Source organism: Borostomias antarcticus (genome assembly GCF_949987555.1).
Source record: "Borostomias antarcticus genome assembly, chromosome: 20".
Lineage (NCBI taxonomy): Eukaryota > Metazoa > Chordata > Actinopteri > Stomiiformes > Stomiidae > Borostomias > Borostomias antarcticus.
In genome coordinates, this window is record NC_140253.1 from 7,407,761 (window position 1) to 7,434,222 (window position 26,462).

Consider the following 26,462-nt stretch of genomic DNA (forward strand, 5'->3'; position numbering starts at 1 on the left):
CTTTCCCTACTTAAGGACAAAACCACCATGTATATACACATTTCCCTACATTGAGCATGACATAAAGATATATATATATACTATATATATATATATATGTCTGTGTGTGTGTATATATATATATATATATATATATATATTTATATACATATATACACACAGACATATATATATGCATATATATATATATATATTTATGCCTGTGTTTACTGTGACAATGTGTTGCTACTGTTTTATTTTGAAACTATATGTGCTGCCATTCTTGGCCAGGTCTCCCTTGTACAGGAAATCTTTGATCTCAATGGGACAAACCTGGTTAAAGAACGGTTAAATAAAATTAAAAATATATTACCTTTAAGTCGCAACAAATCTTGGTAGATGTTCAGCGATGAGAATACACTGGATATAAAACTAGTTTGTGAGTTCTTCTTATATACTTTTAGGCTTGTGATGTCATCGCACGGGATATTGTTGTGAAAATTAAGCCCGATATGCTGAAATACATAATATAATCCTTTTAATAGACGGAAAGGGGTTTGTTAATCCAAGATTAATGCTGAAACCTGAGTCCATCTTACATTTATTTGGTAGGCTACAGCACAGTTCTGGCTATATATTCAGTATGAGAGACAAATCATTCATTCATTCATTCATTTATTCATTCATTCATACATTCTCCTTTTATGTAAAGAACTGTGTGCTACATTGGTTTTCATGGATGGTGCTACTGTATATAAATAAAATGACATTGACATTGACATACAGCACTAGCAATTCTATGTACTGTACCAGAGTGAGCATTAATGGTTCAATTAGAAACAGCATCTAAACTACTGGAGTCAACTAACATGGAGGATCTTGACTGAGGTATTTTGGAATGATAGATACAGTATAGTATAAGAACTGCCTTTTTTACAGCACTCAATAAAACACATAGACACATTGTTTTGATTTTACAGTATGTGTCTATTGTGTTTTAAATGGGTCTCCTTGAGTACATTAAAGTTTTCTCAGTCTAAGTCTATGCCTATAGAGTATATAACTATACCATAGTTCTAATCATATCAAATCCTGCTAGAACTGTTTTTTTTGTTTCCCTCTGGTATATGTAGGGTTAGGACTTATATCCATCCCCCCACTGCTCTCGATGAAATGCATTGTGTTGCCTCTGTGTATGAAATGCAATATACAAATAAAGTTTGATTTGATTACCATAGATCAACAAAGAACAGTATCAGTGCTCCACCGACAAACATCTGCTTTGCTCCCCACCCTTAGGCATTGCCAAACATGCCAAGGAATTGCTCAATTATGAGATTAAGTGGGATTGGGATTACAAGACGAATTGACTCACAGGATCAAGAAGAACAATATGCAACAAAGAGCAAACAATCAAAATATACATGTTTTGCTTTCTATTTCTACATATTTTTCTATTTCGCTGTTCATAAAATGTCTTTGGAAAACTGATTATAGTATTCAGAGTGATACATATTCATCCATGTTTCAGAGGAATAATACAGTTATTATTATACATATTTGACTAATAATTATCTTACAACAATGCACGCCTCATGTAAATCTTTTGTTTTGACTGGTATCTGACTTAGTGGGGCTCGAGGTCGATTAAAAACGAATTTGTGTTAAAGGCTTATTTGTGAAATGGTAATCATGTTGCACATCTCAAAGCATGATTCACATGGCCGGTGGTGTCTGAAACTATAGTATAGAGGGATTTCACAATGTTTGGTATTTAAATAAAGGTACCCGTACTTGACCTTTAGTGCAGAGACATTGACAGTGCACAGGTAAGAACTGGAGCAGATGTCTTTAGTTTGCTAGAGAAGAATGAAGCACTTGAAGATAAAGGGCTGTGTAGCATTTCAGTGTCTGTTTCCCAAATGTTGTTGTTTTACAGGTTCATCAGAAGAGATGGACCGTCTTCTTGCAGCAGCTTTATTCTTTTCAGCAGTGGCTGCGCAAGTGAGTCAAAATGATAAGATCTTAATTGGATAAAATACACTCATGCATTTGAGCTAGTTTGGTCTGTCTACATTTGGTGCTGTTGGTGACAGACCCTGATCTTCATGTGATTCTCGTTCCTCAGCCTGACCCACGTTGGCAATGGCAACTAAGGAGTCCTCCCTATGGTGGACCACAGCAAAATGCTAACAGACCCCCCATGATGGTAAGAGAGACAAATCATTCATTCATTCATTCATTCATTCATTCATTCATTCATTCATTCATTCATTCATTCATTCATTCATTCATTCATTCATTCATTCATTCATTCATTCATTCATTCATCAATTAGGCTTAGTATAAAATAACCTTAATGTGAAAGAGTGTTTCCTTTTCTGTAAATACTATAATTAGTCAATGTTGAAGCACCTTATCCATTGTGTTCTCTCTAGCCCAACAGCAATGGAGGATCTCACCCTCCATTTGGGAACTGGCCAATGGGTGGAGGGAGAGAAAACTTTGGACCAATGGGTGGAGGGAGCGACAATATTGGACCAATGGGAGGACCTATGTGGCCAGGATGGGATATGGGTAACCCAGGCAACCCAATATGGGTAGGATGGCTTCCCAATCAGAATACCACACTATGACTCATAGCTCACAACTGCCAATTCATTGCTGAGACATCACTATCTAATAATAATAATAAATTTCCAAAATGTGACAATTGATTTCATATAGCCAAAAGAGATGCCACCCTGGTACCCAAGCAGACCCGCTGCCGGACCAGGAAATGGGGACAACCAGCAACCAATGGGAAGGCCTGACATGGGGAGACCCCGGCCTGGAGGACCTTGGCCAAACCCTGGCCAAGGTGACAAACTGGTATGTGACAAACTACCCAAGTTTTTTCATGGAGTCCAGATCAGCTTTACCCCTAAACCTATAAGAGGAATGTAAGCAATGAACGGGTATGCTGTTCAAAGTGACAAACGTATGAGTATACGATGACGCGCTTGTCTCTGGTACAGAGAGATCAAGAGCATCCTTAGTGGCAGTCAGGCGACATGGGAGAAGGAGGATGGACAGTAGGATCCTCACCACCACCACAGAACAGACAGCCAGCTACTGGAGGTACACCCCTAATTCAAAGATAATTGTTGGCCTATCTCTACTTGTTAGCAGGGGCCTGGCTTTGGGGTCATGCCTGAGGGTCCACCGGCTTACCCGCAGGGGCCCCCACGTAGACCAGGCGTCCAGCAAGGGGGGAGGCCTGGAGGGCCCCAAAAAGGAAAGAGACCAAACGCTAGGAACCCAAACCAAAGGGTAAGAAATGTATTGTAGCAAACAATATGGTGCACTCTTTAGCGCGTAATATATGAACAGAGAACAGAAATAAGAAGGTAAAAAGTGATTGATGATTGTGGGCAGCCTAGCTGGATGCCACCTCACCCCATCCCTATTCCACCTCTGATTGACGGCTTCCTCATTGGTGGAAAGCCCCTGCACCCCGAGATGATGGTAGGTTATTGTAGCATTCTAGTGGTCACATACAGTAAGATATGTTCACCATTATAATTCTGAATTGAATAGGATTAAGTGTAAGTCTTTCAATATGCATGTTTTTCATGTTTCAGGGCAACAGGGAATTCATCCCCGTATTCAAGGTACAGTATTTGTTCATGCATGTATAATTTTGTTCATATATTTATGAAAAGGGTTTGTATAATTTTTTTTTAACACACCATGAATGTAAATGTATTATGTTATTCTGTTATTTTTTCACATGCTGACAATGTGACTATCCACGTAGGAGGAAATGTTTTTCTTGACATCAAACACAATGCATGGATTTTTAACATAACACCCTATAGTTTCACTTTATGCTGACAAATATTTTAAACAAATTCCTTGTCTCACACAGAATTCTGCTGACCTGTCCCTGAAAGAGGTTAGTTCTAAATGACCTGAACAATCCTATCATACGATGGATGACTCGTGTGATATTTTAACCTAGTTTTATTGTTAATCTCAGTTCTCAGTGCCAAACAGTTTTTGGATATAATCTCAGTTCATGACTTCTTTTACAGGGAGAGAACATCTTTCTGTTGCCAAAGGTAAGCAATTCATATCAACAATGATTGCAGTGTCATAATGGCAGAAGATCTACATGGGAAGGAGGTGCATGAAAAGTTTGAAAGACACAAGTGCACTATTTCAGTGACCGGCAATATTTTACTGGCTCCAGTAGCCAGTCTAGATATTCACCTTGCTTTCCGTCTTAGCTTCAAGTCCACCATTTTTCTCTTCATTGACATCAATAAAAGTAATCAATGGGTTACAATGAATGAGAGAGAATGGTGTGACCATAAGGTTGTTTTGATGTGTTTCGCAGGTCAATGACGATCCCAATGCGCCTCAGAGACAACAGGTATGAATAACTCTGGTCTGAACATGGGTGCCCTTGTTGACAAGCTGTGCAGTAACTTTGATTTGTATGAACAACAATAAATTCAAGAAATCACAATTATCTCTTCTTTCCCCTGTGGTATAGGGAAACCGATATTCTGATATCCAGGTAACTCTTTCTGGATTTGCTTTGCAGTCCCACTTCATAGATTTGTCTCATCAATTGTATATGTTCCAGTATTTTCTTATCAGGCAATGGTTGTAAAACACTGTGTAATACTGAGTAAGATAAAATATTTAAAAACTGTTTTTGTTGTTTTGTTTTTAATTCCAGCCCTATCTGAAGCTTATCTATAATGCCAATGCAACGGTAATTCATTTGAAACCTTTAGTTGTATGAAAATGTATTTGATTTTTCTTTATAAATTCAATGAAAGTTGAATCAACAACTTTTTTTTCTCTATATAAGAAAATAGTTTCCTTTGAATATGGAATGCAGGTGAGCAATTTCAGAAATATATATTTCATAAATATTTTAAATCTGTTTGTTAATTGGTTATTTAATCTATTTCTCTTCCATTGTTCTAATCTTTCTTCAAAGCACAATCCATTAGGTTAATGCATGCGCTATATTGTCACTCATTGGGATGGGTTATGATTACAGCATGCTTAATAACTAGTTCTGATTCAACTGCAGGTTAACACTGACCCTGAGGAAGGAGATGCACAACAATGACTGATGCCCAGTGTGTGAAAAGGTCAGGGGTCAGATACTCCCATAATATATCATTTACAACATATTTCCTTGTCAGCTTCTGAATGTCTATCTATGCAAGACAAAAACAGACTCCGATTTCATTATTTGCAGGGAGAGGCCCAATGCTACAAGTTTATGCTCCATCTTTCTACACATATTTCCAGAGGATGCATAATGAAATATTTACTCAAATGTTTACCGTGGATTATATCAGTTGTACTGTATATTTTCCGGTATTTTCTTATCAGGCAATGGTTGTAAAACATTGTTCTGTCTTTCATTAAAAAAGAATGCATGAAACCAACTATTGATAACCCTTTTCAATAATATGCATTGTTTAGTTCATGAATGATTTTATTTGACAACAGAAAATGTAACATATTGTTGATGAAAACATTCTGATCAATGACATCAAAAAGAGTGATGTGATAGATGTGTTGACTGGAAATCTGGAAAATCAAACAAAATAACTTCACATTTTGAGTTAACAAAGTGGCTATGACAATAATCAAACAGTGATTAAGTATCAAACCACATATGAAAAAACTAATTTAAATTTACCTCGGCTAGTCTTGCTCTCCATTACTGTACATTTTATGGCTCAAAAATGAAGGAGAAGTTGGGACGACCCTATAAAAAAATATTCAAAATAACCATTTCATTCATTCATAATCACATTACATAATCATCATTACCTAAAAAATTATTTCATTAAATATCATATTTGATAATTGGAACCTATACATTTATCAAACTGTCATGGTAATTCTAAGGTGTCGTAGCAAAGAGTTTAGGGGTCACACCTCGTCAATGCCAGGGTCAGCTGTGTCTCCACGGTGATCAGGGGGTGGGGTGGAGGACTCTGTCGGCCTGTTGTTAGGCCATGTCTACCAAGGACAACAAAGACTCAGCACCCAGACCCAGAGAGATACAGTTTATTGACATTTCCTTTCAAAAGCAGAACCCTTTGATGAAAGTACCCTCACCTTTTCTCCTTGACCCTGTGGCATGACACCTTGCTATTGTTGTGCAAAAAGGAGGAGAGGGTGTCATTCATTTAAACAAAAAGGCATCAAATAAGACAAGTAATTAAAGACACAAGTTAGTTGTCCTTCCTACTCACCTGAAGGGGGAGCTGTGGTTTCTGGGTGGGCTTCTCCAGGTTCTGCTGGGGCTGACCATTGTTGATGGTGGGCTGCTGAATCATGGGGTAGTTCCTCTGCTGGGGGTAGCCATAGGGCGTGTATTGGTAGTATGGATAGCCCTGTTGGGAATGGGGATGGGGAGTTGTGAGTCGAAAGTTAGATGGGAATCTATATGAAGAATTGGGTTTACGATAAATAAGAACAAATTGAGCACATGCCGGAGGTTCTGTAACTTTGTGGGTATTGCACCCTGAAGATGGAAGAAGAGTGGGAATTTGATGTGGCCTACCTGCATTCTAGGTTGCTGAGGGTAGGCGAAAGGCGGGTAGTACTGGGGCATCTGCTGCTGTGGTTGTGAAAACATATATTTACAATGAATTCTAAAAAAGACCAAGACTGATTAACAATTAATCAATAAAAAAAGAAACTAAGAACAGTCATGGGAATCAGTGCCACCAGTCTTATTATATGCTGCTGACCTGTGGTGGGTTTTGTGGCTGCTGGGGTGCATTGGGGTCCTGGGGGGCCCCAGGCTGCTGCTCCTGCTGGTTGTTGGGGAAGATCTGAGGGGGAAGCTGGTTCCCCTGGCTGGGGATCATCAGCTGGGGCCCCTGGGGGCCGAAGGGGTTGCCCAGCTGGGGGTTGAAGTTTATCAACTGGGGATTGAGGCCCAGATCGGGCTGCTGCTGGAGCACATACTGAGGGAAGAAGGGAGAGGCCTACAGAGGAGGTCGAGGGAATGTTAAGTCACAAGCAACAGCTTAGGCGTTAACGCACATAGATGCCCTCAACAAAGGTATTTGGAACATATTTATGTATCAAGAACATATTAATCCTGTGCGTCTGAAGTTCTGCTTCACAGCTTATATCACAAGCATGGCAAAGAGACGTTTCTGGAATACAAATTTGCTAATGGAAAACGCGCTCAGGGTAAATTAGTAGGCTACGTAGCATGTTAGTGGGTGCTGACTGTAGATGGTGTACTTTGTGGTGTCTGCTGTATTATGGTAATGGTTCCTCATAATCCTCGGTACCTGCATTTGTGTTTGGCCAAACCCAAGATTTGTCAGGGTGAGTCCGCCCAGTCGCAGGAGCTGAAAAACAGCAAACATTTGATAAAATACGGTGAAAATATGTATGTAAAAACTCAGAGAGTGCATATAGACTGATTCTGTTATTTACCTCATTGCTGTTACTTGCAAGGATTCCAATTTGGACCTTTAAGGTGATAAGGAAAGCATGTTTACAATGATTCTGTTCATGCTGCAACTAAATACACATATGCTTACATACAGTATATTATGGAATCACTTACTGGAATGGAAAAACTTGCACCAAAAAGGCAGACCAACACTGTGGTAATATGAAGCATCATGATATCCTAGCACAAAACAAATAAAATCGTAGTGTACACCTTCAGCATTTCGTTTTACACCTTTGAGCTTGTTACATGGGTTTCAAGGACATTTAAAACACACTCTTGATGAGTGATACAGTAGCATTCTTTAAGAATATTCTTTAAGCCTATTGAAAAAAAAAGTGACTTCTCCCCCTTACCTTTTCCAAGTGTCCTTGCAGCTCTCCTCTTCTCACAGACTCTCTCTCCCTTTTAAACTCTCTCTGTGCCCCAAGCCGAGACCTCATGACCCAGACATGCATTCAAGAGTATGGTCAACATGACGCACGCGGCCGCTTAAAGATGACACCACACCAGACAGTTACATTGCAGCTGTGTCATTACGTACATGCTATTATCAAAAAGCTCATGGCTGGACATTGTCTAACCACGGTGTCATGTCTCAAATAATTTTTGGATGGGCAATGGTGGACAAATTCAACCTGAAGTCAACAGTTAAATGGTTGGTTTTGTGATGTTTCTCTTATTGTTTATTGTAACAGCTTTGTAAACATCATGGAACATCAAACATCAACTCTGGTCTAGCCTTTTTAAAGGTGCAGTATGTAGTTTGCGATTTCCTGTTAGACTTAAAATGTTTATATTGAAAAATGCAACCAACAAGACCCCGCCCCTCCCTCCCTCCAAAGCCACTCATCCAAACTAGGTGAAACGACTTGGTAGGCAGGTAGGTAGGTTGACAGGCAGGTAAGCCAGCCAATCATTTCAAGTTCGCAACTCAAAAGGATTGGACACACTTATAACAGTCCTGCGACTTCCACAGATTATGGATTTATTTAATTTTAGTGCCAGAGCACATTTATTGATTGCTGTCAGGATGTAATGAGAATTGCAAAAAAATATAACCAACCATGCTTCTGAGCCAAACCACATATAGCACCTTTAGGCCATGGGGTTTAGTGCTCAGGACTGCTTTATGTGCAACATGTATTGTCACCATTGAAGCAAAGTATGGGATCTCTCACCATTTTGCAAGATGTCATTATGTCATTACACCACTAGAGGGTAATAGATGACTAGAATTACTGATCACGGTCTCTTAGAGGTGGACACCAAAAGGCCTTTCCAGTAACATAATTGCATTACAACTCAGTGTAAATTCTGATTATTTATTGAAATATCAAGAATGAAGGTTATAAAGGATTAGGAAACAGCCAACAGCTAAACTATAGCCTTTAATGTTAAAAGAAGGATGATCAGTAACCACAGTTGTACAGTTGAGATCAGAAACAGATAGATTTATCCATAGTCATTGCCAAACATCTTCTAGTTTAAAGCAGATTATAGTAAGACCTTCATCAAAAGAAATCCATCACTTCTTGCCTCCTCTGTTTAAACATGCAGACCACTGCAGGGAGGTGAGGTTGTAGCTGTGACAGCTGGAGTTGGAGGTTGAGTTGTAGTCTGAATGTGAGAAAAGTTGGACAAATGGTTGAAGGAACAATGCAACATTTATATCTAATATGTTATTTTTTCTCTGTCACCAGTCGCTTAAAAGTACCTGGGTGTCCAGAGGGGTCTTGTTCCTTCTTGCGATGGGACGGGTTGCGAGGGAACGCTAAAATAAGGATAATAACTTTTATTTATTTATTTTTCTCATAAATTGATACACTCACACACAAACACATACACACACATCCATGCACATACAGTATATCCACGCACATACCCACCCCCCTCCACACACACAGGATTAGTAGTTAGGATGTACCTTGAATTTTCTGGCTGGGCCATTCAGTGGAAGACCTTGCTGGAAGTAGAGAGATGGTATATCAGTAACACACCTCCAATGGACCATTGCTATTGATTATTGTTGTGAATAAATGTGAATTGTGGTATCAGAATACTTGTCGAACCCTTGGATTACAAGGAATGTGTATACTGTAGCAGTAAAGATATATATTTTAAAAGGCTGAAATATATGTGCATACACCTGTTACTATGTTACTGATATATTAGTGAGGCACTAACTAATTTGAGTGATAAAATGAGAAGACAGAAATATCTGTGGGTAGTGTGCGTAGATTAATTGATAACTGAAATCAGAAACAGCATCTGATACAGTACTATGGACCATACCATGACTTGCTGTTGGGGAGGATTCATTCCAGCCACTTGGGGGAAGGCTACATTAGGCATGGGGAATTGGAACTGTCCGGGGAACGGCTGTGGTTGCGGCAGGCCAATGTTGGGGATGCCGACAAAGGGACCAACAGGGAATGGCTGTGGTTGTGGCACGCCAATGCCAAAGGGACCAGCAGGACCCGCTGGGGGCTGCATGAACCCAAACGGAGGCATTCCAGGAGCAACCTGGGTCAGGGGGAGAGAATGGCAGCAAGTTAACCTTTCAGTCAAGTTCAATTAAAGCCATTGAAGCTCCGCTTACAGTCCCAAAATATACGTTCAAATCAAGACTATAGCCAGATAGACATGATTATCCCTCAATATAAGTGACTACGGAATCGGAAGCCCTGCTCAGACTAACAGTCGAGGCAACTTGTATCCGGCCCACTCAATCTGTACGGGGCTGGGAAGTGGGACAGGAAGTGATGGAACTGACCTGGATGAACTGGGGTGGTCCAAACATCCCACCTCCACCAACAGCAGGGTTTAGGCCTCCCATTCCCATACCAGGGTTCACACCTGGAGGAACACCTGGTATACCTCCGCCATTAACACCAGGCAGGGGCCTCAGTTTCTGGAGATTGGGTGGGTTAGACAGAAAGAACCAAGGTCTAGTGTATCGTTTAGCTTTCCGGACCTGCTGTTGTCAAGCAATATATTTCAGGAGCAATGCTAAATGTTATATTTCTTACCTTGCCTTCATTGACCTAAAGAGATGAGATGAGAGAAAAGTAAATTGCAATGTTCAACAAATAGTCTTTGACCATCTACACTGATGTACTGTATGTAGGTCTACTCACATTGAAGATGGTGCCTATAACAGCAATGACGACATATAGCTTCATTTTGTACTTCACACTGTAAAATAGAAGAACAAAATATAACATAGTCAGCAAAGTACCTGACAGAAAATTACAACAGATTTTTCATACCTTCTGATGTTATCAGTTAGCCTATGAGTAAATGAATACAAACCTTTGGGCGATGTAGGTAGGCTATTATGGTTCTAAAGATGTCCGCTTCTCAGGATTCTCTGTGATCTACTGACACTTCGACATGCTGTAGCCTTTTATTGCTCTTAGAGCTTAACAAGTGGCCAATTAGAAAAGAGCACAACAGGACAACTTCATATTTGTCACCTGCCTATCAGAATTGCAACAGTGACCACATTTGTCAGAAATAGCCAAAAATGTTCAAACACAGAGAAGCGTTCCAAGGCATGTGGTTTTGCCTTGAATCACTACTAACACCGTAATGAGCTATCAACCCTTCTTCATGTTGAGAGACCACAGTTAGACCGTCACCAGTCAAAAATAGATTTAGTGACTCCTGAAAAGGAGCAGCCAAAAAGTACACAATCTGGCACAGTAAAGTTGTCCCATGAAAACGTAGGGTGTTGTGTTGGGGGCATGGGACATTCACAGCTGTTATGCCTGGACGGACAGGCAGTCAGACATACTGTAGAGAAACCATGTTAGTGCTCCACAAGGCTTTCATAGGTGCAACTTTAATTAACCCCAAAACGAAAGGCAGAAATCAGTCTAGCATGACTGGGGGCAGCCTAGCAGGGCCTCCTGTCCTTCCACAAGTGGCCTCTGAGGTGAGGTGCCTTCTTCAGTGCTCAGTGGACCATTAGTTTTATCAGTTTCAGGTGTGGCTGTGGCCTGATTGCCACAATGCCCTGCAGCTGGTGAGGTGCAGTCACAGGGCAGAGGGATTCTGGGGAAATGGAGTCTTTGGTAGGACAGCGGGAGCAGTATCGTTACCGTACCATACCGAGTTCCCCCACCATCACTCGTGTGGTATGAAGAAATTACAGTAATATGATTTGAGAAACTATATTTAGGACTCCAAATGGTGTAGATATGTACAGGTACAGTAGCTTATTCTTATTTTTTGGAAGCACTGAAAGACAGACAAAGGTGGAAAGACGGGGGGGCGAGAGAGATAGCGAGAGAGAGAGAGAGAGAGAGAGAGAGAGAGAGAGAGAGAGAGAGAGAGAGAGAGAGAAGAGAGAGAGAGACAGAGAGTGAGAAAGAGAGAGAGAGAGACTACATGTTTCCACAGTCTACTGAGCCATGACACTGCTTCAGTGTGGTGGGCTGGGATGTCATGATGAATTGATGGTGTCATGCAGCGATTAGATCGTCTGGGATTGGTGAGTTTCAGTTAAATACTACCTGTGAGAGTCTGAGGCTTTAACATAATTATAGACTGGTTGTGTGGGTCTGTGAGGTGTTCAATGTAGGCCTACTGTACTAGGGTTATGTTTTAATTGTATGTTGCGACTTGATGATTCATTCATTATGGTTTGACTTTGAACACCAGCGAAGGTGGAGATAATTGATTTGTTTTTGTGAAGATTTTTCCCACAGTATATCATCATTGTAAATGTGTCTGTATGCATGTGTGTGTGTGTGTGTGTGGGGGGGGGGGGGGGGGGGGGCTTGGTGTTTGTTTGTATGGGTCAGTGGATGGGTGGGTGGGTGGGATGGAGAACAAAATGTGTACATGTGTATGTGTGTGTATATTTATGCTTTTGTGTGAATGTGTGTGTGTGCAGGCGTATGTTTTTGTGTGTGTGCAGGCGTATGTTTGTGTGTGTGTGTGTGTGTGTGTGTGTGTATGTGTGTGTATATTTATGCTTTTGTGTGAATATGTGTGTGTGTGTGTGTGTGTGTGTGTGTGTGTGTGTGTGTGTGTGTGTGTGAATGTGTGTGTGTGTACAGGCGTATGTTTTTGTGTGTGTGCAGGCGTATGTTTTTGTGTGTGTGTGTGTATGTGTGTATATTTATGCTTTTTTGTGAATGTGTGTGTGTGTGTGTGTGTGTGTGTGTGTGTGTGTGTGTGTGTGTGTGCAGGTGTATGTTTTTGTGTGTGTGGAGGCGTATGTTTGTGTGTGTGTGTGTGTGTGTGTGTGTGTTTGTGTGAGTAAGGTTTTGAACCTAGACACAGACAAGATGGGGAGTTCACCAAAAACATTTTGGACCACTCCCGTCTCAAACATTTAACTATAAAGGCAGGAATCTCTGTATGTCTCTGTATGCCTTGTCTCTCTGTCTATCTGTCTGTCTGTCTGTCTGTCTGTTTCCGTCTCAGCACTATTCCACCATCTACTCTCGCGGGACTTGAGCTTGGTACTAGCTAGTCAGTCATGACTTCATGTGGTGGCAGATTGGTTTGGCCAGCAAAGCCTCCCTTTTCCAGAATACTTGGTGATGGCAATACTGAGCCAGCTACATGCGTCACATTTATTTGCACATGAAACATGTTTGCCAACAGGACCACACCGAAGGCAGAAGTAACATGCGGTGTGTGCGGTGAGTTTCATCTGCAGCTTGCCACACTGGATGGGAGTCACATTAATGTGACTAACCAGCTAACGTTAACCAAGCTAACATTAACTAACCTGTTATTGAGCATAATCTTGGATTCAGCAGCAACATTTCACTGTGACTGTATGTAACATGTGACAAATAAATAAATATTGAATCTTGAATCTAAGCTAACATGTTATCATACTATAATGGAAGTCAAGTCAAGTCTACGTATGTATGTTTGTCTTTATATTTTTTTGAGAAATCACCACTGTATGAAGTATATGAAGAATTCAGCATGTGTATTGCTCCGGACCCAAGGAAGCGCAGTGTCGAGTGTGAAGTTATTGGAACAGGCACTGAACTAGTGGCTACTATAAATACCATTTATAAATCAGGAAATAACATCAAAGCACATGAAGTATGAGAAAAGAATGCAAAAGTTACCATCCATTTCATTTCAATCATTTATTTAGACCGATAAGCAACAGTGACATGTATTATAGGGAATATCAAAACACGATATGAAAAGGTGGACCGCCAACATATAAAGACACATCAGTCTGACATCAGACCGTGTTAAAAAAAATAAAACTTCAGACGGTCAGCCTGGCTTCTGCTTCGTCCACCGTGGCTCCAGAGCCAGAGGAGTTCTCCACCGCGCCATCAACCAGCCACCTCTGCCGGCACAAAAAGAAGCATCAAACAGTACCACTGATCAGCTCACATCCCTGCCATGCGTTCCTCAGTCACTTCTTAGGAACACGGAATAGTTGTTCTGTCGCCTTGTAGCACCATTATTAACACATTACTGATATGCAGTATTGCATGGGACTTAAAATAGATGGCGCCTGACGTTGCAGTACCTTGACTCTAGCCATCGCCGCTCCGTTACCAATGACCCATGGCTGCTGAGGGTTGCCCAGGCCCATCGAGACCATCTGCACGGGTAGAAAATGGATGAACTACACCAGATAGTGTGGGGAGTAATAGTCTAATGGGCCCAAGTGGTACATGTGTGAGTAACCTGTGAAATAAAGGTGCTATAGAGTGGTTGAATGTAACAATGTACCTGTACTTGCTGAGTAGGGAAGAGCATTGGAGTCATCTGACCGCCCATGGCATTTGGCTGTGGCAGTATTGCATACAATGGCACAGCCTGTAAATACATGTTGATTCCCTATATGACACAATTTAAAAAGTAATTCTATATTCCATTGATGATTGTTATTAAATTATCATATTGGTGCTTTTCTGTTAATTTGGCATATGCTGACAAAATACAGACCCCATTGATGAGTTGAGGCAGCAGTCCCTGTAGTTGTGGCACCCCATTGACTGCTCCTGCCTGTCCTGCAAGAAGAGCCCCAACCTGTTGCAAAGTTCCAAGGGGGACCAACTGGGGCCCAGCAGGCTGGCCAATGGCAGCACCCGGTTGTTGAATCAAGAATGTTCCACCAAACGGAATGACCTACAGTGTCAACAAGCAGAACTGGTATCCGGAGCTGGAGAAACATAACATGACGAGTGTAAGGCCTACCTAAACAAGAATTCCGGTCGCCAAAAGTACACACCTGTGCTAGAAAGGGTTGTCCGTTCATCACAGCCCCAGCCCCACCGGCACCGACATTCCCAACCCCTTGGATGCCAGAGTTGCCTCCTGCTCCTGCTCCTACTCCTCCTCCTGCTCCTCCTCCTCCTCCTCCTTTCACTCCTCCCTTTGCCTTTACCTTGGCAACAGCCTGAGAAAAGTCCCAGACACATGATTGCACACACAGCCACTATCATCTAATATGAAGATATGCATCCTACGATATGACAAATAAATTTGAGATAGGATGACATTTATACATCTGAAACACATCGTAATCTTAATTTGACATGGATTAGAGTATAAGTGTTATTGCTCTGTAATTCATGTACCTGTACCTCGTCACTATCCGAAGATGCCCCGCCAGCGTTCACCTGGGAACAGGTCAAGAGAAAACGTGTCAGGTGTCACAGTTGTTGAGCCTTTTTGTAATGATCTGTATGTCTGGAAGTCTTACCAGTAGAGCGAAGGCCACGACGGTGACCCACAGCAAACCAAACATCTTGTTCCCTCTGTACTCACAAAACAAGAGTGAAGCAGCTGATTACAGAAACTCAAAAAACACACCCCGATGACAAGCAACTCAGAAACACAGTGCTGTATTTCAGAAAGCTGTAAGTTCAGTGATCATGGAAAGGTGTCATACCTAAGTGCAATAGGAGCCAATTGAAGGTGCTGGTCATGTCAATGCTTTTATTGAGATCCTTCTCCACTGTGTCCACTGTGAACGGTCCAATCAGAGTCCAGCTCTAACGTTGATCTCAATGCGCCAGTCATTCTAACCATCTTGACCATGTCCCCACAAGGACATGAACTCTCAATTATGGTTTAGTCACATACAGTGAGGCAGACCTATGGATCATTATTACCTGGGCAGACTGGAGTCTGACGTCCTCGGGAGTCAAACCTTCATTATCAAGCTATGTTAGGAGAGGTAGCTTTCACTTGTTGTGTGATGGTGAGACACGGGGGGGAAGGGGGGGGGGAGACGGAGAGAGATGTATGCAGTATTACACTCACATAAGTACTGTATGTTGAGGTCAAAAAAGGCTTTTATTAGAATTGTTAATGAAGCAAATGAAAATAAATGATACCAAACATGTACAGCATTCAACACTCAGCAGTTCTGTCAAATTCACAGGTTTTTATTGCATTGACTGCCATCAGATATTTATTCATGAAAATAAATAACATATTTAAGCTAAATCTTTAGAGTCAAATGTGTTGCTTCTAAGAGGCTGCTGTGCAACAGCATATTCATATTTCTTTGCCATGTTCCACAAGTGTGTTTTTAAAGAAGTTTACTTTGCAAAACAATTTTTAAAATGGTATCACATTAATGACATAGAATATATCACTTTTCTTCTCAGCCAACTACAAAGAGAGCTTTTGTAAACGTCCCCCCTTTTGGAATGCGGTCATCATACATACTGACGTCATTGCGCATGGTTAAAACAGAAATGCTGTCGTTCGTGGTTAAAACAGAGAAATGTATCAACTAATGTACATATATTCTACCTGCTTCATCTTCATCTGCGTCAGACAACATACACTATACACATTTATAGATCCAAATGCTCTACCTTGGTCTGGTACAAAACAACACAAAACATCCTCCTCCATTTGTCACACAACACCAGAAAAAATATGATTTATTCTTGTCATTTATACTTTTCAGGGTGTGCCATGTGTCCTCCTCTCGCTCTGTCATTGTTGAGGCGGTCGCCATGAAGCTGGCGAGTGAACGCGGCGTTGAACCGAGCCTCAGAAAAGCAGGTTGACGTCCATGTCCTCTGTTGAGACAGGACAATTTCACTTAAACTGTATTAGAAACAGCTTGCGAGAAGTGTCTGCAGACAAACCCGTCTTACCGTCCTTGATGCCAAAGCATTGGGCCCACTCCCTGAAGGACACCTGTTTGTCCTTGTCGGCGTCACACTCCTGGAAGAAGCGCGAGGTGCAGTGTTCCATGGGAACCAGGGGGACTCGTAGAGGAGCCAGCTCAGAGTGGGACAGGGACCTGGAGACGGGGAGGGTGTGGGGGGCAGGGGGGGGGGGGGGTTAGGCTCTACCCGGAGTTTGAAGCTAACAGTGTACATGACACGCACAGGTCTGTGAACTCAACACTGTGTCACACTGTGACCTGTGTGATCCCACTGACAGATTGATTCAAATGCACTTCTTATGCTTTTCCATATTATATTCATGCTCGAGTTGCGTTCTTTTTTTCTTCGTTTTTTGTGGAGAAACGTCCCGTACTGTACCTGTCTGTGGGGTGCTGGTCCATCTGAGCAAACTGCCAGTGTACAGGGTAGATGTACATGTTGTAGTTCTTCTCAAAGTCCTGGGCCAGCAGCTCAATGGGGTGGTCCCCGGCGTGGAGGCGCCTCTCACTCTCTGCAATCTTTCTCACCTGGGGGGGGGAGTGGGTTATCGTGGACAATTCACCTGGGATTCAGAAGACCAAATCACTCGATATCGACATTTGCAACAGGTTTTGTGAGCTAACAGCTTGTCAAATGACTGCAAATTGTAGCAAGCCGTGGAACTCCACAACCCTATTTTGTTTGCATTCTGGCAATAAAACGAACATTCATTCATTCATTCATTCATTCATTCATTCATTCATCCATTCATTCAGCCATTCATTCAGCCATTCACTCATCGTTGGGTTCCCCTTCCCTCCCATATCGATCGTAAGGCGGCCTACTCTGATGCGCTGTTTGGGGGTGAGGAAGCCTGGGGTCATGTTGTCATGGTCGTAGAGCTGCAACAGCACATTCTTCAGCCAGTCTCTCATACGCAGAGGAAACTGGACCAGCTCCGTATCCAAACACGGTGCGATGACTGGTGAGAGAGAGAGAGAGAGAGAGAGAGAGAGAGAGAGAGAAAGAGCGAGAGAGAGAGAGAGAGAGAGAGAGAGAAGAGAGAGAGAAAGAGCGAGAGAAAGAGCGAGAGAGAGAGAGAGCGAGAGAGAGAGAGAGAGACAGGCAAGAAGAAAAGCAGAGAGCGGAGACAGAAAGAACAGGGGGGAGAGGAAAGAGGAGAATGTGAAAGGTGTTTTACCGGAGTTACCTTTACCAATTTTCTGCCAATACCCAAAGACTCGAAAGTTGATTGGTGTTCTGTGGCAGCCATCTTACATTTGCAGGGTCCTGTGTAGTCCAGATGGAGTCTGTGACCTCGCTTGGTGCCCTCCAGGTTGCACTTGGTAGCAAACAGTTCACATGACGTGGCATACGTAGTGTTGTCAGTCCCACAAACCTAGGACAGAGATCTATCTTTTAGATTTGATCAACTTAAAGTCATTGTGATATAGATTAACTAGTAGGCCAATCGCTCCAACACTGCCTTTAATGAGCCTACTACTGTATAAACACATTTTATAACTGTCTTTTTTTAACTTTTATTTAACCAGGTTTCCATCCTCCATCTTTTCCATCAGCAACCTGTGGAAAACATCCAGGGGTAGAGGTCGAGCCGGAGAGGGTCACACTCACATGGTCAAAGTCGGACATGCCGGAAGGACACGCGGAGGGTTCCTGGCAAACGCAGGTGGGCTTGCCGTCCTCGCCGAGTTTGCATGTCTTACCCCGCTTACAGCGGAAGTTCTCGCAAAGGTCTGGAAGAAAACGAACGCAGTCATAACATACGAGCCCATTCAGAGACGGAAGACACATAAATACGTAGGTTACAACTAGCCCTGAATCTTGACAACAGCAAGTTCTATCTCTTATCTTTTATTAAAATATTTTGTCAGTGTTCTGTCGTTGTTTTATTCACTATTGTAAGAGGCTGTTGTTCTCTGGGGATCCGTCCGGCACTATAAACACAGCGCATCAGGGCAGCCTACATTCCATCAGAGTTTGTACAGTGCCCGAATTCATCATGATCTCTCTCTTTGACTCCTTAAGCCTGAGAGACCAGTGTTTTGGTAGTGACCATGAAAACCGAGTGACACTATTCTTCTGTGAGTGTTAGCGAAATGGTCCAGTCAGCAGATTCCCAGTGAGTGTGTGTGTCGTGTGTGTAAGACAGAGATAGAGTGAGGTGTGTGTGTGTGTGTGTGTGTGTGTGTGTGTGTGTGTATGCGTATGTGTGTGTATATGTGTGTGTGTGTGTGTATGTGTGTGTGTGTGTATGTGTATGTGTATGTGTGTGTGTGTTGTAATGGAAATTCTGTATTATTAGATCTTAGTTGAACCCCTTAACATATTAGACCTTAGTTGAAGTAATTTAACAGACTGTGCGTTGTTTTGGCCGGTTAGAACTTTCCTTCCATTCCTTGCACAGACAGAATATTGTGCATCTACCATCTTATGTTTGTAGAAATAAGCGCCCTTGATTGTCTTCGCTCACACGATCCTCGCCACCAGGCCTCTCTGTCAACAAAACAGGAATCAACCTGTGCTGGGGGGTGGGAAGCGAAGGCTGGGAAGGAACTCAGACACCACGGTTGCTCCCTTTGACTGTATAAATGTTGACTGTAGCCACAGATCTGGGCCGCCATTTCTCACATTGCAGATTGCTGTGTGCATGAAGCAACTGGTGATTTGATGGTCCCCTTCTCCAGACAGGTTATTAGAGGTGTTTGTATGTTATTGTGCTGCTTGTATGTATTGTATGTGGCTAATGTGCTGCTTGCCTGTTTGCATTTGATAAACTTTGTTAAACTTAGAATGTTGGCATTCAACTCTCTCCTGAACAATACTCAACAGAAATTTTCAACAGACATTTCCACGATAGTGTGTGTGAGGCTCAGACACTGAGTTGACCGGACACTCACCGATGGAGGCCTCCGGCCTGTGGATGCCTGGCCCCGGAGAAGGCCTGGAGCTGGGGTAGAGGTCTACCGTGGCCCTGATCTGGACCGGGTTCATGCCCACCAGAGGAGTCTGGGACAAACACAGCATTAGAGCAGAGCATATGTAGAACTATGAAGAGAAATGTCATTGTTTGTGCAATTATATGGGTATTTACTGTAGCTACTGTCAAATGTTTCATTGAGAGGAAATACTAGTTATAAGCATGTCTGTTGCCAAGTTCCAATTCAACCCCTACCTATATGCAATTTCAGATTCAGGAGATTTAAGTAAAGTAGAGAGTTTGACTTTAGTCTGGCCACCCTGTGTGGGTCTACACACCATGGACATCTTAGCTCTACGTCGCTGGCGGTTTGACAAGAGTACACCGTGTTACACTGGTGTGAGCCATCAAGTTTTACCCATTTCCCCGACCTCCTCCTCTTGGGTTTGTGTACGGCGTTGTCGGTTGTCCTCTGCTCCGTCTCCACCTCGGGGATCCGGGACCCCCGGCTCTCCTGTCCCCCTGGGTGGGCCTGGTCCCTCTGAGCGGGGTGCTTCCTCACCCTCTGGTTCTTCTTCAGCTTTCTCCTCTTACCCTTGGTGTGGCTGGCGCTTTCATTTTTATTCTTCTCGTCCGCCTCCTCCTCTTCCCTTCTTCCAGACCTTCGGCTCCCCTCCAGCTCCACGGTGTTCTTAAACTCTTGGTGATCGGCCTCCATGTCAGGGTTTTGTTTAGTGGCGTCGCCCCTTTGGGAGTCGGCCTGGGAACCTTTGTCCGGGTTTTTGTCTCCCTCAGGGAGTTTCTCCCGGTCGCGCACTTCCTCGCTCTCCAAAGCTTCAGTGTTTTGAACGTCTTGCTGGGATTCGTAGTCGTCGGTCACAGTGGGGATCTTATCCTCGCCGGTCCGCTTTTCCTCCTCCTGCTCCTCCTCCTGCTCCGGCTCCTCGGGCTTCACCTCTTCTTCTGCGAGGGGTTTCCCTTCGAGAGGCTCCGTCTCCAGGGGCTGCGTGATGTCACTGTCGCTGGCGTAGTCCAGGTCCATGGGGATCTCGGAGCCGATGCTGCTGCCTGGTTCCTCCGCCTCAGCCTCCTCTTGCTCTCCTCCACCATTCGCAGCCGTGGACTCCTCTTCCTCTCCCTCTTCTCCCTCCTTTCCCCCAACTGCTGTCTCCTCCTCCTCCTCCTCCTCCTCCTCCTCGTCCTCCTCCTCCTCCTCTTCCTCCTCCTCCTCCTTTACAGCCTTTTTCTCCCCCTCTGCCTTCACCTCCCCAACATCTACCACCTCTTGATCCTCCCCCTCTATCTCCAAGTCTTCCTCCGCCTCTCTCTCCTCCTCCTCCTCTTCCCCCACTGCATCAGTAGGCTCCACCTTTCCCTCCTCCTCCTCCTCCTCCTCCTCCTCCTCCTCCTCTTCCTCCTCCTCCTCCTCTTCCTCCTCCACCTCCTCCTTGGACTCATCCCGCAGGAGATCCACCAGCTCCTCCTCACTGAGCAGGACAGGGGCACTCCTCTCGCCTCCCTCTGTTACGTCCTCGAGCATGCCATCCTCCTCCTTGTCGGCGTCGGCGTTGTCCTCAGAGCTCAGGTCCTCATCTTCCTGCACCTGGCTGCTGGCCTCGAAGGTGACGAAGGTGGGCAGGACGTGGCCCTTGTTGGCCTCCTCAGGGACAACCTCCTGTGCAAGGAAGTGGAAAAGTATGAACGCTAGACACTAGCAGTTTCTAAAGTAGCGGGTGCAACATAAAGACTGGTCACTCAAAGATGTATATGTTCATTAGAGCATTTCTAAATATCCTTCACATGAAGGTACATCAAGAAAGATTACAGTGGGAAACTGACTTATACTGTAAGTTATTCAAGGGACTTTTTGGGTCTCCAACATACAGTACCTTTTCTTCTGCTGTCTGCGAGGACTTGGATAAAATTTGGTGTTTTCCATGAGGTTTGCCTTTTACCTTGAGAAGATTAAAGCATTAGGAATAAGAGGTTTGGCGGAGAATGCAGAAAACTTTGTTGACAAGGAGTTCACACAGAGAAGTTTAAATTTGTTGTACTTACAGATGCTGCAAATGCTGACGCCAACAAGCAAATGAGGAGTAAATGGGCCCTCATAACTGAAATAAACAATAATCACACATCAATCTGATCCTGACCTCAATCGACAAGCCGGTTGCCCAGACTTTTCTACGACTCCAACTCCTAGCCTGACTGTTGATAAACAACATGGTGGTCACGTCCCTGCTGAAAGCATCTCTACCCCCACCCCCCTTAATGGATCTGTATGCTGCCAGCATGGACATGATGACAAGGAGGGCTGCGGAATAGGCCCCTGCTCCATCACCATGGAGACGGACCCTGAGACGCGCCCCTTCTCTCCAAAAGTCACATTGAAAATCAGACGGGTGGGGGGCCAAAGCAAACACCAGAAGCTACCAGACTGGAAAAAGAGTGGACTATGTCCACAAACTTTTTGTCTGTCAGGGGCAATAATAATGCAGGCATTACAGATTCAGTCCAGGGGAACAATGGATGCCAGAGAACTCCCAAAAGGGGGGTTGAGAGGCAGATATGGCATCACAAACTATGATGAATCCCTCTCAATTTACTGTAATTTGACACCATGTTTAAAATATCAGAATTTTTATGCATTTTCCCCTCATACAAAACGATACATATAACAACACAACAAAAAAAATAGTCTATGAACGAATATGCATGTAGAAATGTAGAAATATGTAACTCAAGATACGTTTTCATCATTTTGATAAACAATTATTGTTAGATAGGTTAATTTCAACCATAGGTCTATGGCATTTCAACTGTACATGAAATGTGAGACAACTGTAGTTGGCATGCTTGGACAAAGTAGAGAAGTAGAAACACAACTGATCATTCTACAAATAAGAACATTTGTAGAATTATTGCACGATTATTAGTTTCCAATAACATCACTGAATATGTGTAAACCAAAAGCCATCTCATTGTGATGGCTATCTGGGTCCTTAAGGTCAGAAAATAAAATAAAAACATGAGCAAGTAAGACATTACCTGGGTTTGGCAGCTGCAAGAAGACGGTAGAGAATTGTTCAAACACACACAACTGACACACAGCCGTGGCGGACCGGAGGAGATGTTCTCTCTCACCCAAAACACACACACGCACTGTCCACACACACCGACGCAGATACACACACGGCTCTCTGGGTCTTTTGTGCATGTGGTCACAGGCTCTGTACAATGGGTTACTGCCAATGAGCAGGATGAGACTAGGGATGAGAACCAGTGTGTGTGTGTGTGTGTGTGTGTGTGTGTGTGTGTGAAAGAGAGAGAGAGAGAGAGAGAGAGATTGAGAGAGAGAGAGAGAGGGTGGGGGGGGACGATATTAGACAATAGTACATTTTTATAAAACAGGCAGTAAGGGTGAAATTGATTGATTTTAGATTAATACCTAATGCATGTCAATTCACTTGGGTTGTTTTATTGATTGATAAGAGGGAACAGCATTTTATGAATTGGATCATATATGCTCTGAGAAAAATAAAAGTCCTACTTAAAACAATAGGGGTCTGATGCAGGAGAACCTTCTGACAGCTCTTTACAGGTAGAACCATAGCCACTGCATTCATTCCTTGACTGAATCTGTTGTAGTGAATTATTTTCACCACTAGATGTTCTCCAGTCCCTTTCACTGTTAGTGATCACTTTTGTGAAGAGGAACTACAGTATCATTCACTCAAGTGATCTCTGTTGTAAATGTGCAAACTTTTAGATTCTCTCTCTCTCTCTCTCTCTCTCTCTCTCTCTCTTTCTCTCTCTCACACACACACACACACACACACTGACAGAAACATCAAGCAAGCCCCCTCCCAGAATAGTATGCCATTCAAAGAATCGTTCACATACATTAGTTTCACCACAGGGGCTCAATTTAAGTATAACTAGTGCAGTGCCCGTTCAAAACGTGCCTGTTTGGAACAGGCCGATTGCTTGGCCTCCAGTATTGCTGTTTGCAGCTTTCTCGTCCAAACAACTTTACACTTGAAACTGCGCTTCTTTGGGCCATGATCAATATTGGGTACACCTGCTGGGAGGCCATAGGCCTAGCTGGCCAAACCAAACTGCCACCGCATAAGCTCATGTCTAGCCTAGTTGGCTAGTAGCCTAGTAGCGGGCTAGCTAGCATGCTAGCCTTGACTATTCTTTTGCCTATAATGATGTCACACGTTACTTGCCCATTATAAGTCAATGGGTCAGAGGTGCAAACAAACATGGGTTGGCGGTGCAAACAAAGCGCTTATACAATGGATGTCTATGGGGAAAATGTCCATTATGTGTGTCTCAAAGAATAGCTAACTGATTCTCTATCATGGCCCTACTGTACGTTGTCATTCTAAATCCTGTTTCACAGTTCATATTAAAAACAGACTGGAGACTTAGCTAGCTATTTACCTGTATTTGTCTGGCTTTTTCTGTTTCTTCCCCATTATCTCGTCCTGATATGATTCGGTTCGGTGCCCTCTGGCTGCACTTCCTTGGGTCCTTGGGTCTGTTGAACATGTGCCTGTTCGGAACGGATGGTTAATTTCACTTTTCTCGAGAACCGCTCATCCAAACAACGTCACACTTGACTGCCACTTCCTTGGGTCCTGCTACTTCATACAGGGCACGGTTCTTGAGAAAATCAATATACAGACAGACAGACAAACAGACAGACAGACAGACAGACAGACAGACAGACAGACAGACAGACAGACAGACAGACACACACACACACAAACAGAGATTCCTGCCTCCAAGCTACAGTTAATCTTTGAAATGTAACAATAGCATTAGGCTACTGTAGTGTTGCTGGTGATAAATGTGTTTTCTTTTTTTCACAGTCATACCCCAATTGAGCCTACACACCGTCTGTGTGTGTGTGTGTGTGTGTGCATGTGTGTCCATTCATAACATGAGATTAACCTTTTGTACACCACCAGAGGGCTGTAGAGATTGCTCAAAAACCTGCAACGCCTACTTCACCACCTGGGTGTGATTTTCATAGTGGTCTTGAGAGATTTTCACAAACTTCCGAACCATAACCAGAGTGTCAGTGTATTTCCACTAACATGCAGGAATCGCCCTAACATTACATTTGAGATGGTTTGGAATGGAGAACCACATTCCCTGGCTTAAACTCATGTAACCTTTCAGGAAAAAACACAAAAAACACATCGCTCAATGAAAACAATGCTGAGTGTCTGTCTCTGCGCTATAACCGGCATCTGTCCTCCTCCCTCTCCTCCTCCTTCTATCCCTCATTCCAAACCAGCACCTTGCCGGGCTGGGGAGCTGCGGTTTCCCCCAGCAGCACCAGAGTGGTGGGGTGGCTGTCTAATTACACGTTCTGTTTGCATAGCTGAGATAGCTGCCTCGGAGTGAGGTCAAAACAAGGAATTCCTTAAGAGGAATCCAGGATTGGCCAAATATGGATATCCAGGAAACATTTCACTTATACAGTACATGGATTTCCAGGAGAGCATTTTGTAGTCGCTGTAAATGCAGACAACTCTACAGTGATTGTCTGTAATGTATATGGTAATATACAGGGCTTGACCATAGCCTATAGGTAGGAGGGAGCTGTCCCTGTCATTGCCCTGTAGATTGCAGTTTTAAACTGGATGTGAGCTGCTACAGGAAGCCAGTGTAGAGAACGGAGGAAAAAAAGTTGTGTGGGAGAACTTGGGATAATTGAACACCAGGCGAGCTGCAGCTTTCTGGACACGCTCCAGAGGTTTAATGGCTGACACCGGGGCCTCAGCAAGGAGGGAATTTCAGTAGTCCAGGCGGCATGTAGCTCGCAAGATAGAGCGGCCGGCCGGGGATTGCAAGGTCCCCGGTTCAATCCCAGCTCCTGGCATTGTACCGAAGTATCCTTGAGCAAGACACAGGACCCCAAAATCACTCACGTGCAGCACGGTGGTGCAGTACCTAGTTCTGTTGCATGACAGCAAGAAGGTCTCTTGGCCTTTCTGTGCAGATGCATGTTCTCACAGTGTTCGCAAGGGTTTCCTCCCAAAGTACCCAATATGAAAAGCAGATCCTCTTCAGTCCAGTCCCTGACCAGGACCTGGACTGAGTACTTGGACTCGGTCCCCAGGCGCCATTAACGATGCCTGCCCACTGCTCCTGGCTGCCCCTGGAGGAGGAGGAGGACGGCTTGGATGGGATAAATGCAAGGAACAATTTCTGACGAAAAATCATCTGTGCTGTGTTCGCCACTCATGTGTGTTCTACTGTATGTGTCACATGTGGCGAATAAAAAAGACCCCCGAGGTCCTGGAATACATTTTTTAAAATGAGCCCCTGCGCCATTTCGTCAGTGAGATGAGCCCCTGCATCTGGATGAGCCCCTGCACCATTTTGTCGGCGAATCCTCCTGATGTTGTACAACAGGAATCTACAAGGGCATGTGATATGTGCCGAGAACAACAGTTGGTCATCCATCCATCCTCCCCGATTCCTCACAGTCTGAGTTTGTGTTATCACTGTGTCGTCAATGGTGATGGCCAGGTCGCGGTGCGGGCAGCACATTCCCAGGAGGAACAACAGCTCAGTCTTGTCCAGGTTGAGCTTGAGGTGGTGTGTCACCATCCACTTCAAGATGTTAGCCAAGCACACAGCTACAGCTATGTGTTTCTCCATTTGTGTGTCAGAGGGGGGAAATTACAGAACAAGCTGGGTGTCATCGGCATAGCAGTGATAGGAGAATTCATGCGAACGAATGACAGAACCCAGAGATGTAGTGTAGATGAAAAAAAGAAGAGGACCCAAGACAGACCCTTGTGGAACTCCCGTAGTCAGAATATGTGGTTATTAGTCAGTGGTTAATAGTCAGTCATTGACCCACATGATAAGCAAGCAGTGATGTACTTATTTGAGTTCAAACCTG

At 43.6% G+C, this 26,462-nt stretch overlaps 1 protein-coding gene across 1 annotated transcript; it reads right to left on the minus strand.

The window, feature by feature from the left end:
• Positions 1 to 16,489: 16,489 nt before the first annotated feature.
• sparcl1 (SPARC-like 1) lies at positions 16,490 to 26,215 on the minus strand (the record flags this gene model as incomplete). Its single annotated transcript, XM_084454506.1, has 10 exons — positions 16,490 to 16,518; positions 16,597 to 16,745; positions 16,990 to 17,138; positions 17,436 to 17,572; positions 17,869 to 17,989; positions 18,226 to 18,347; positions 19,512 to 19,620; positions 19,950 to 20,627; positions 20,769 to 21,206; positions 26,060 to 26,215. 10 exons carry the CDS (start codon positions 26,213 to 26,215, stop codon positions 16,490 to 16,492), a joined length of 2,088 nt encoding a protein of 695 aa, XP_084310632.1.
• Positions 26,216 to 26,462: the final 247 nt, after the last annotated feature.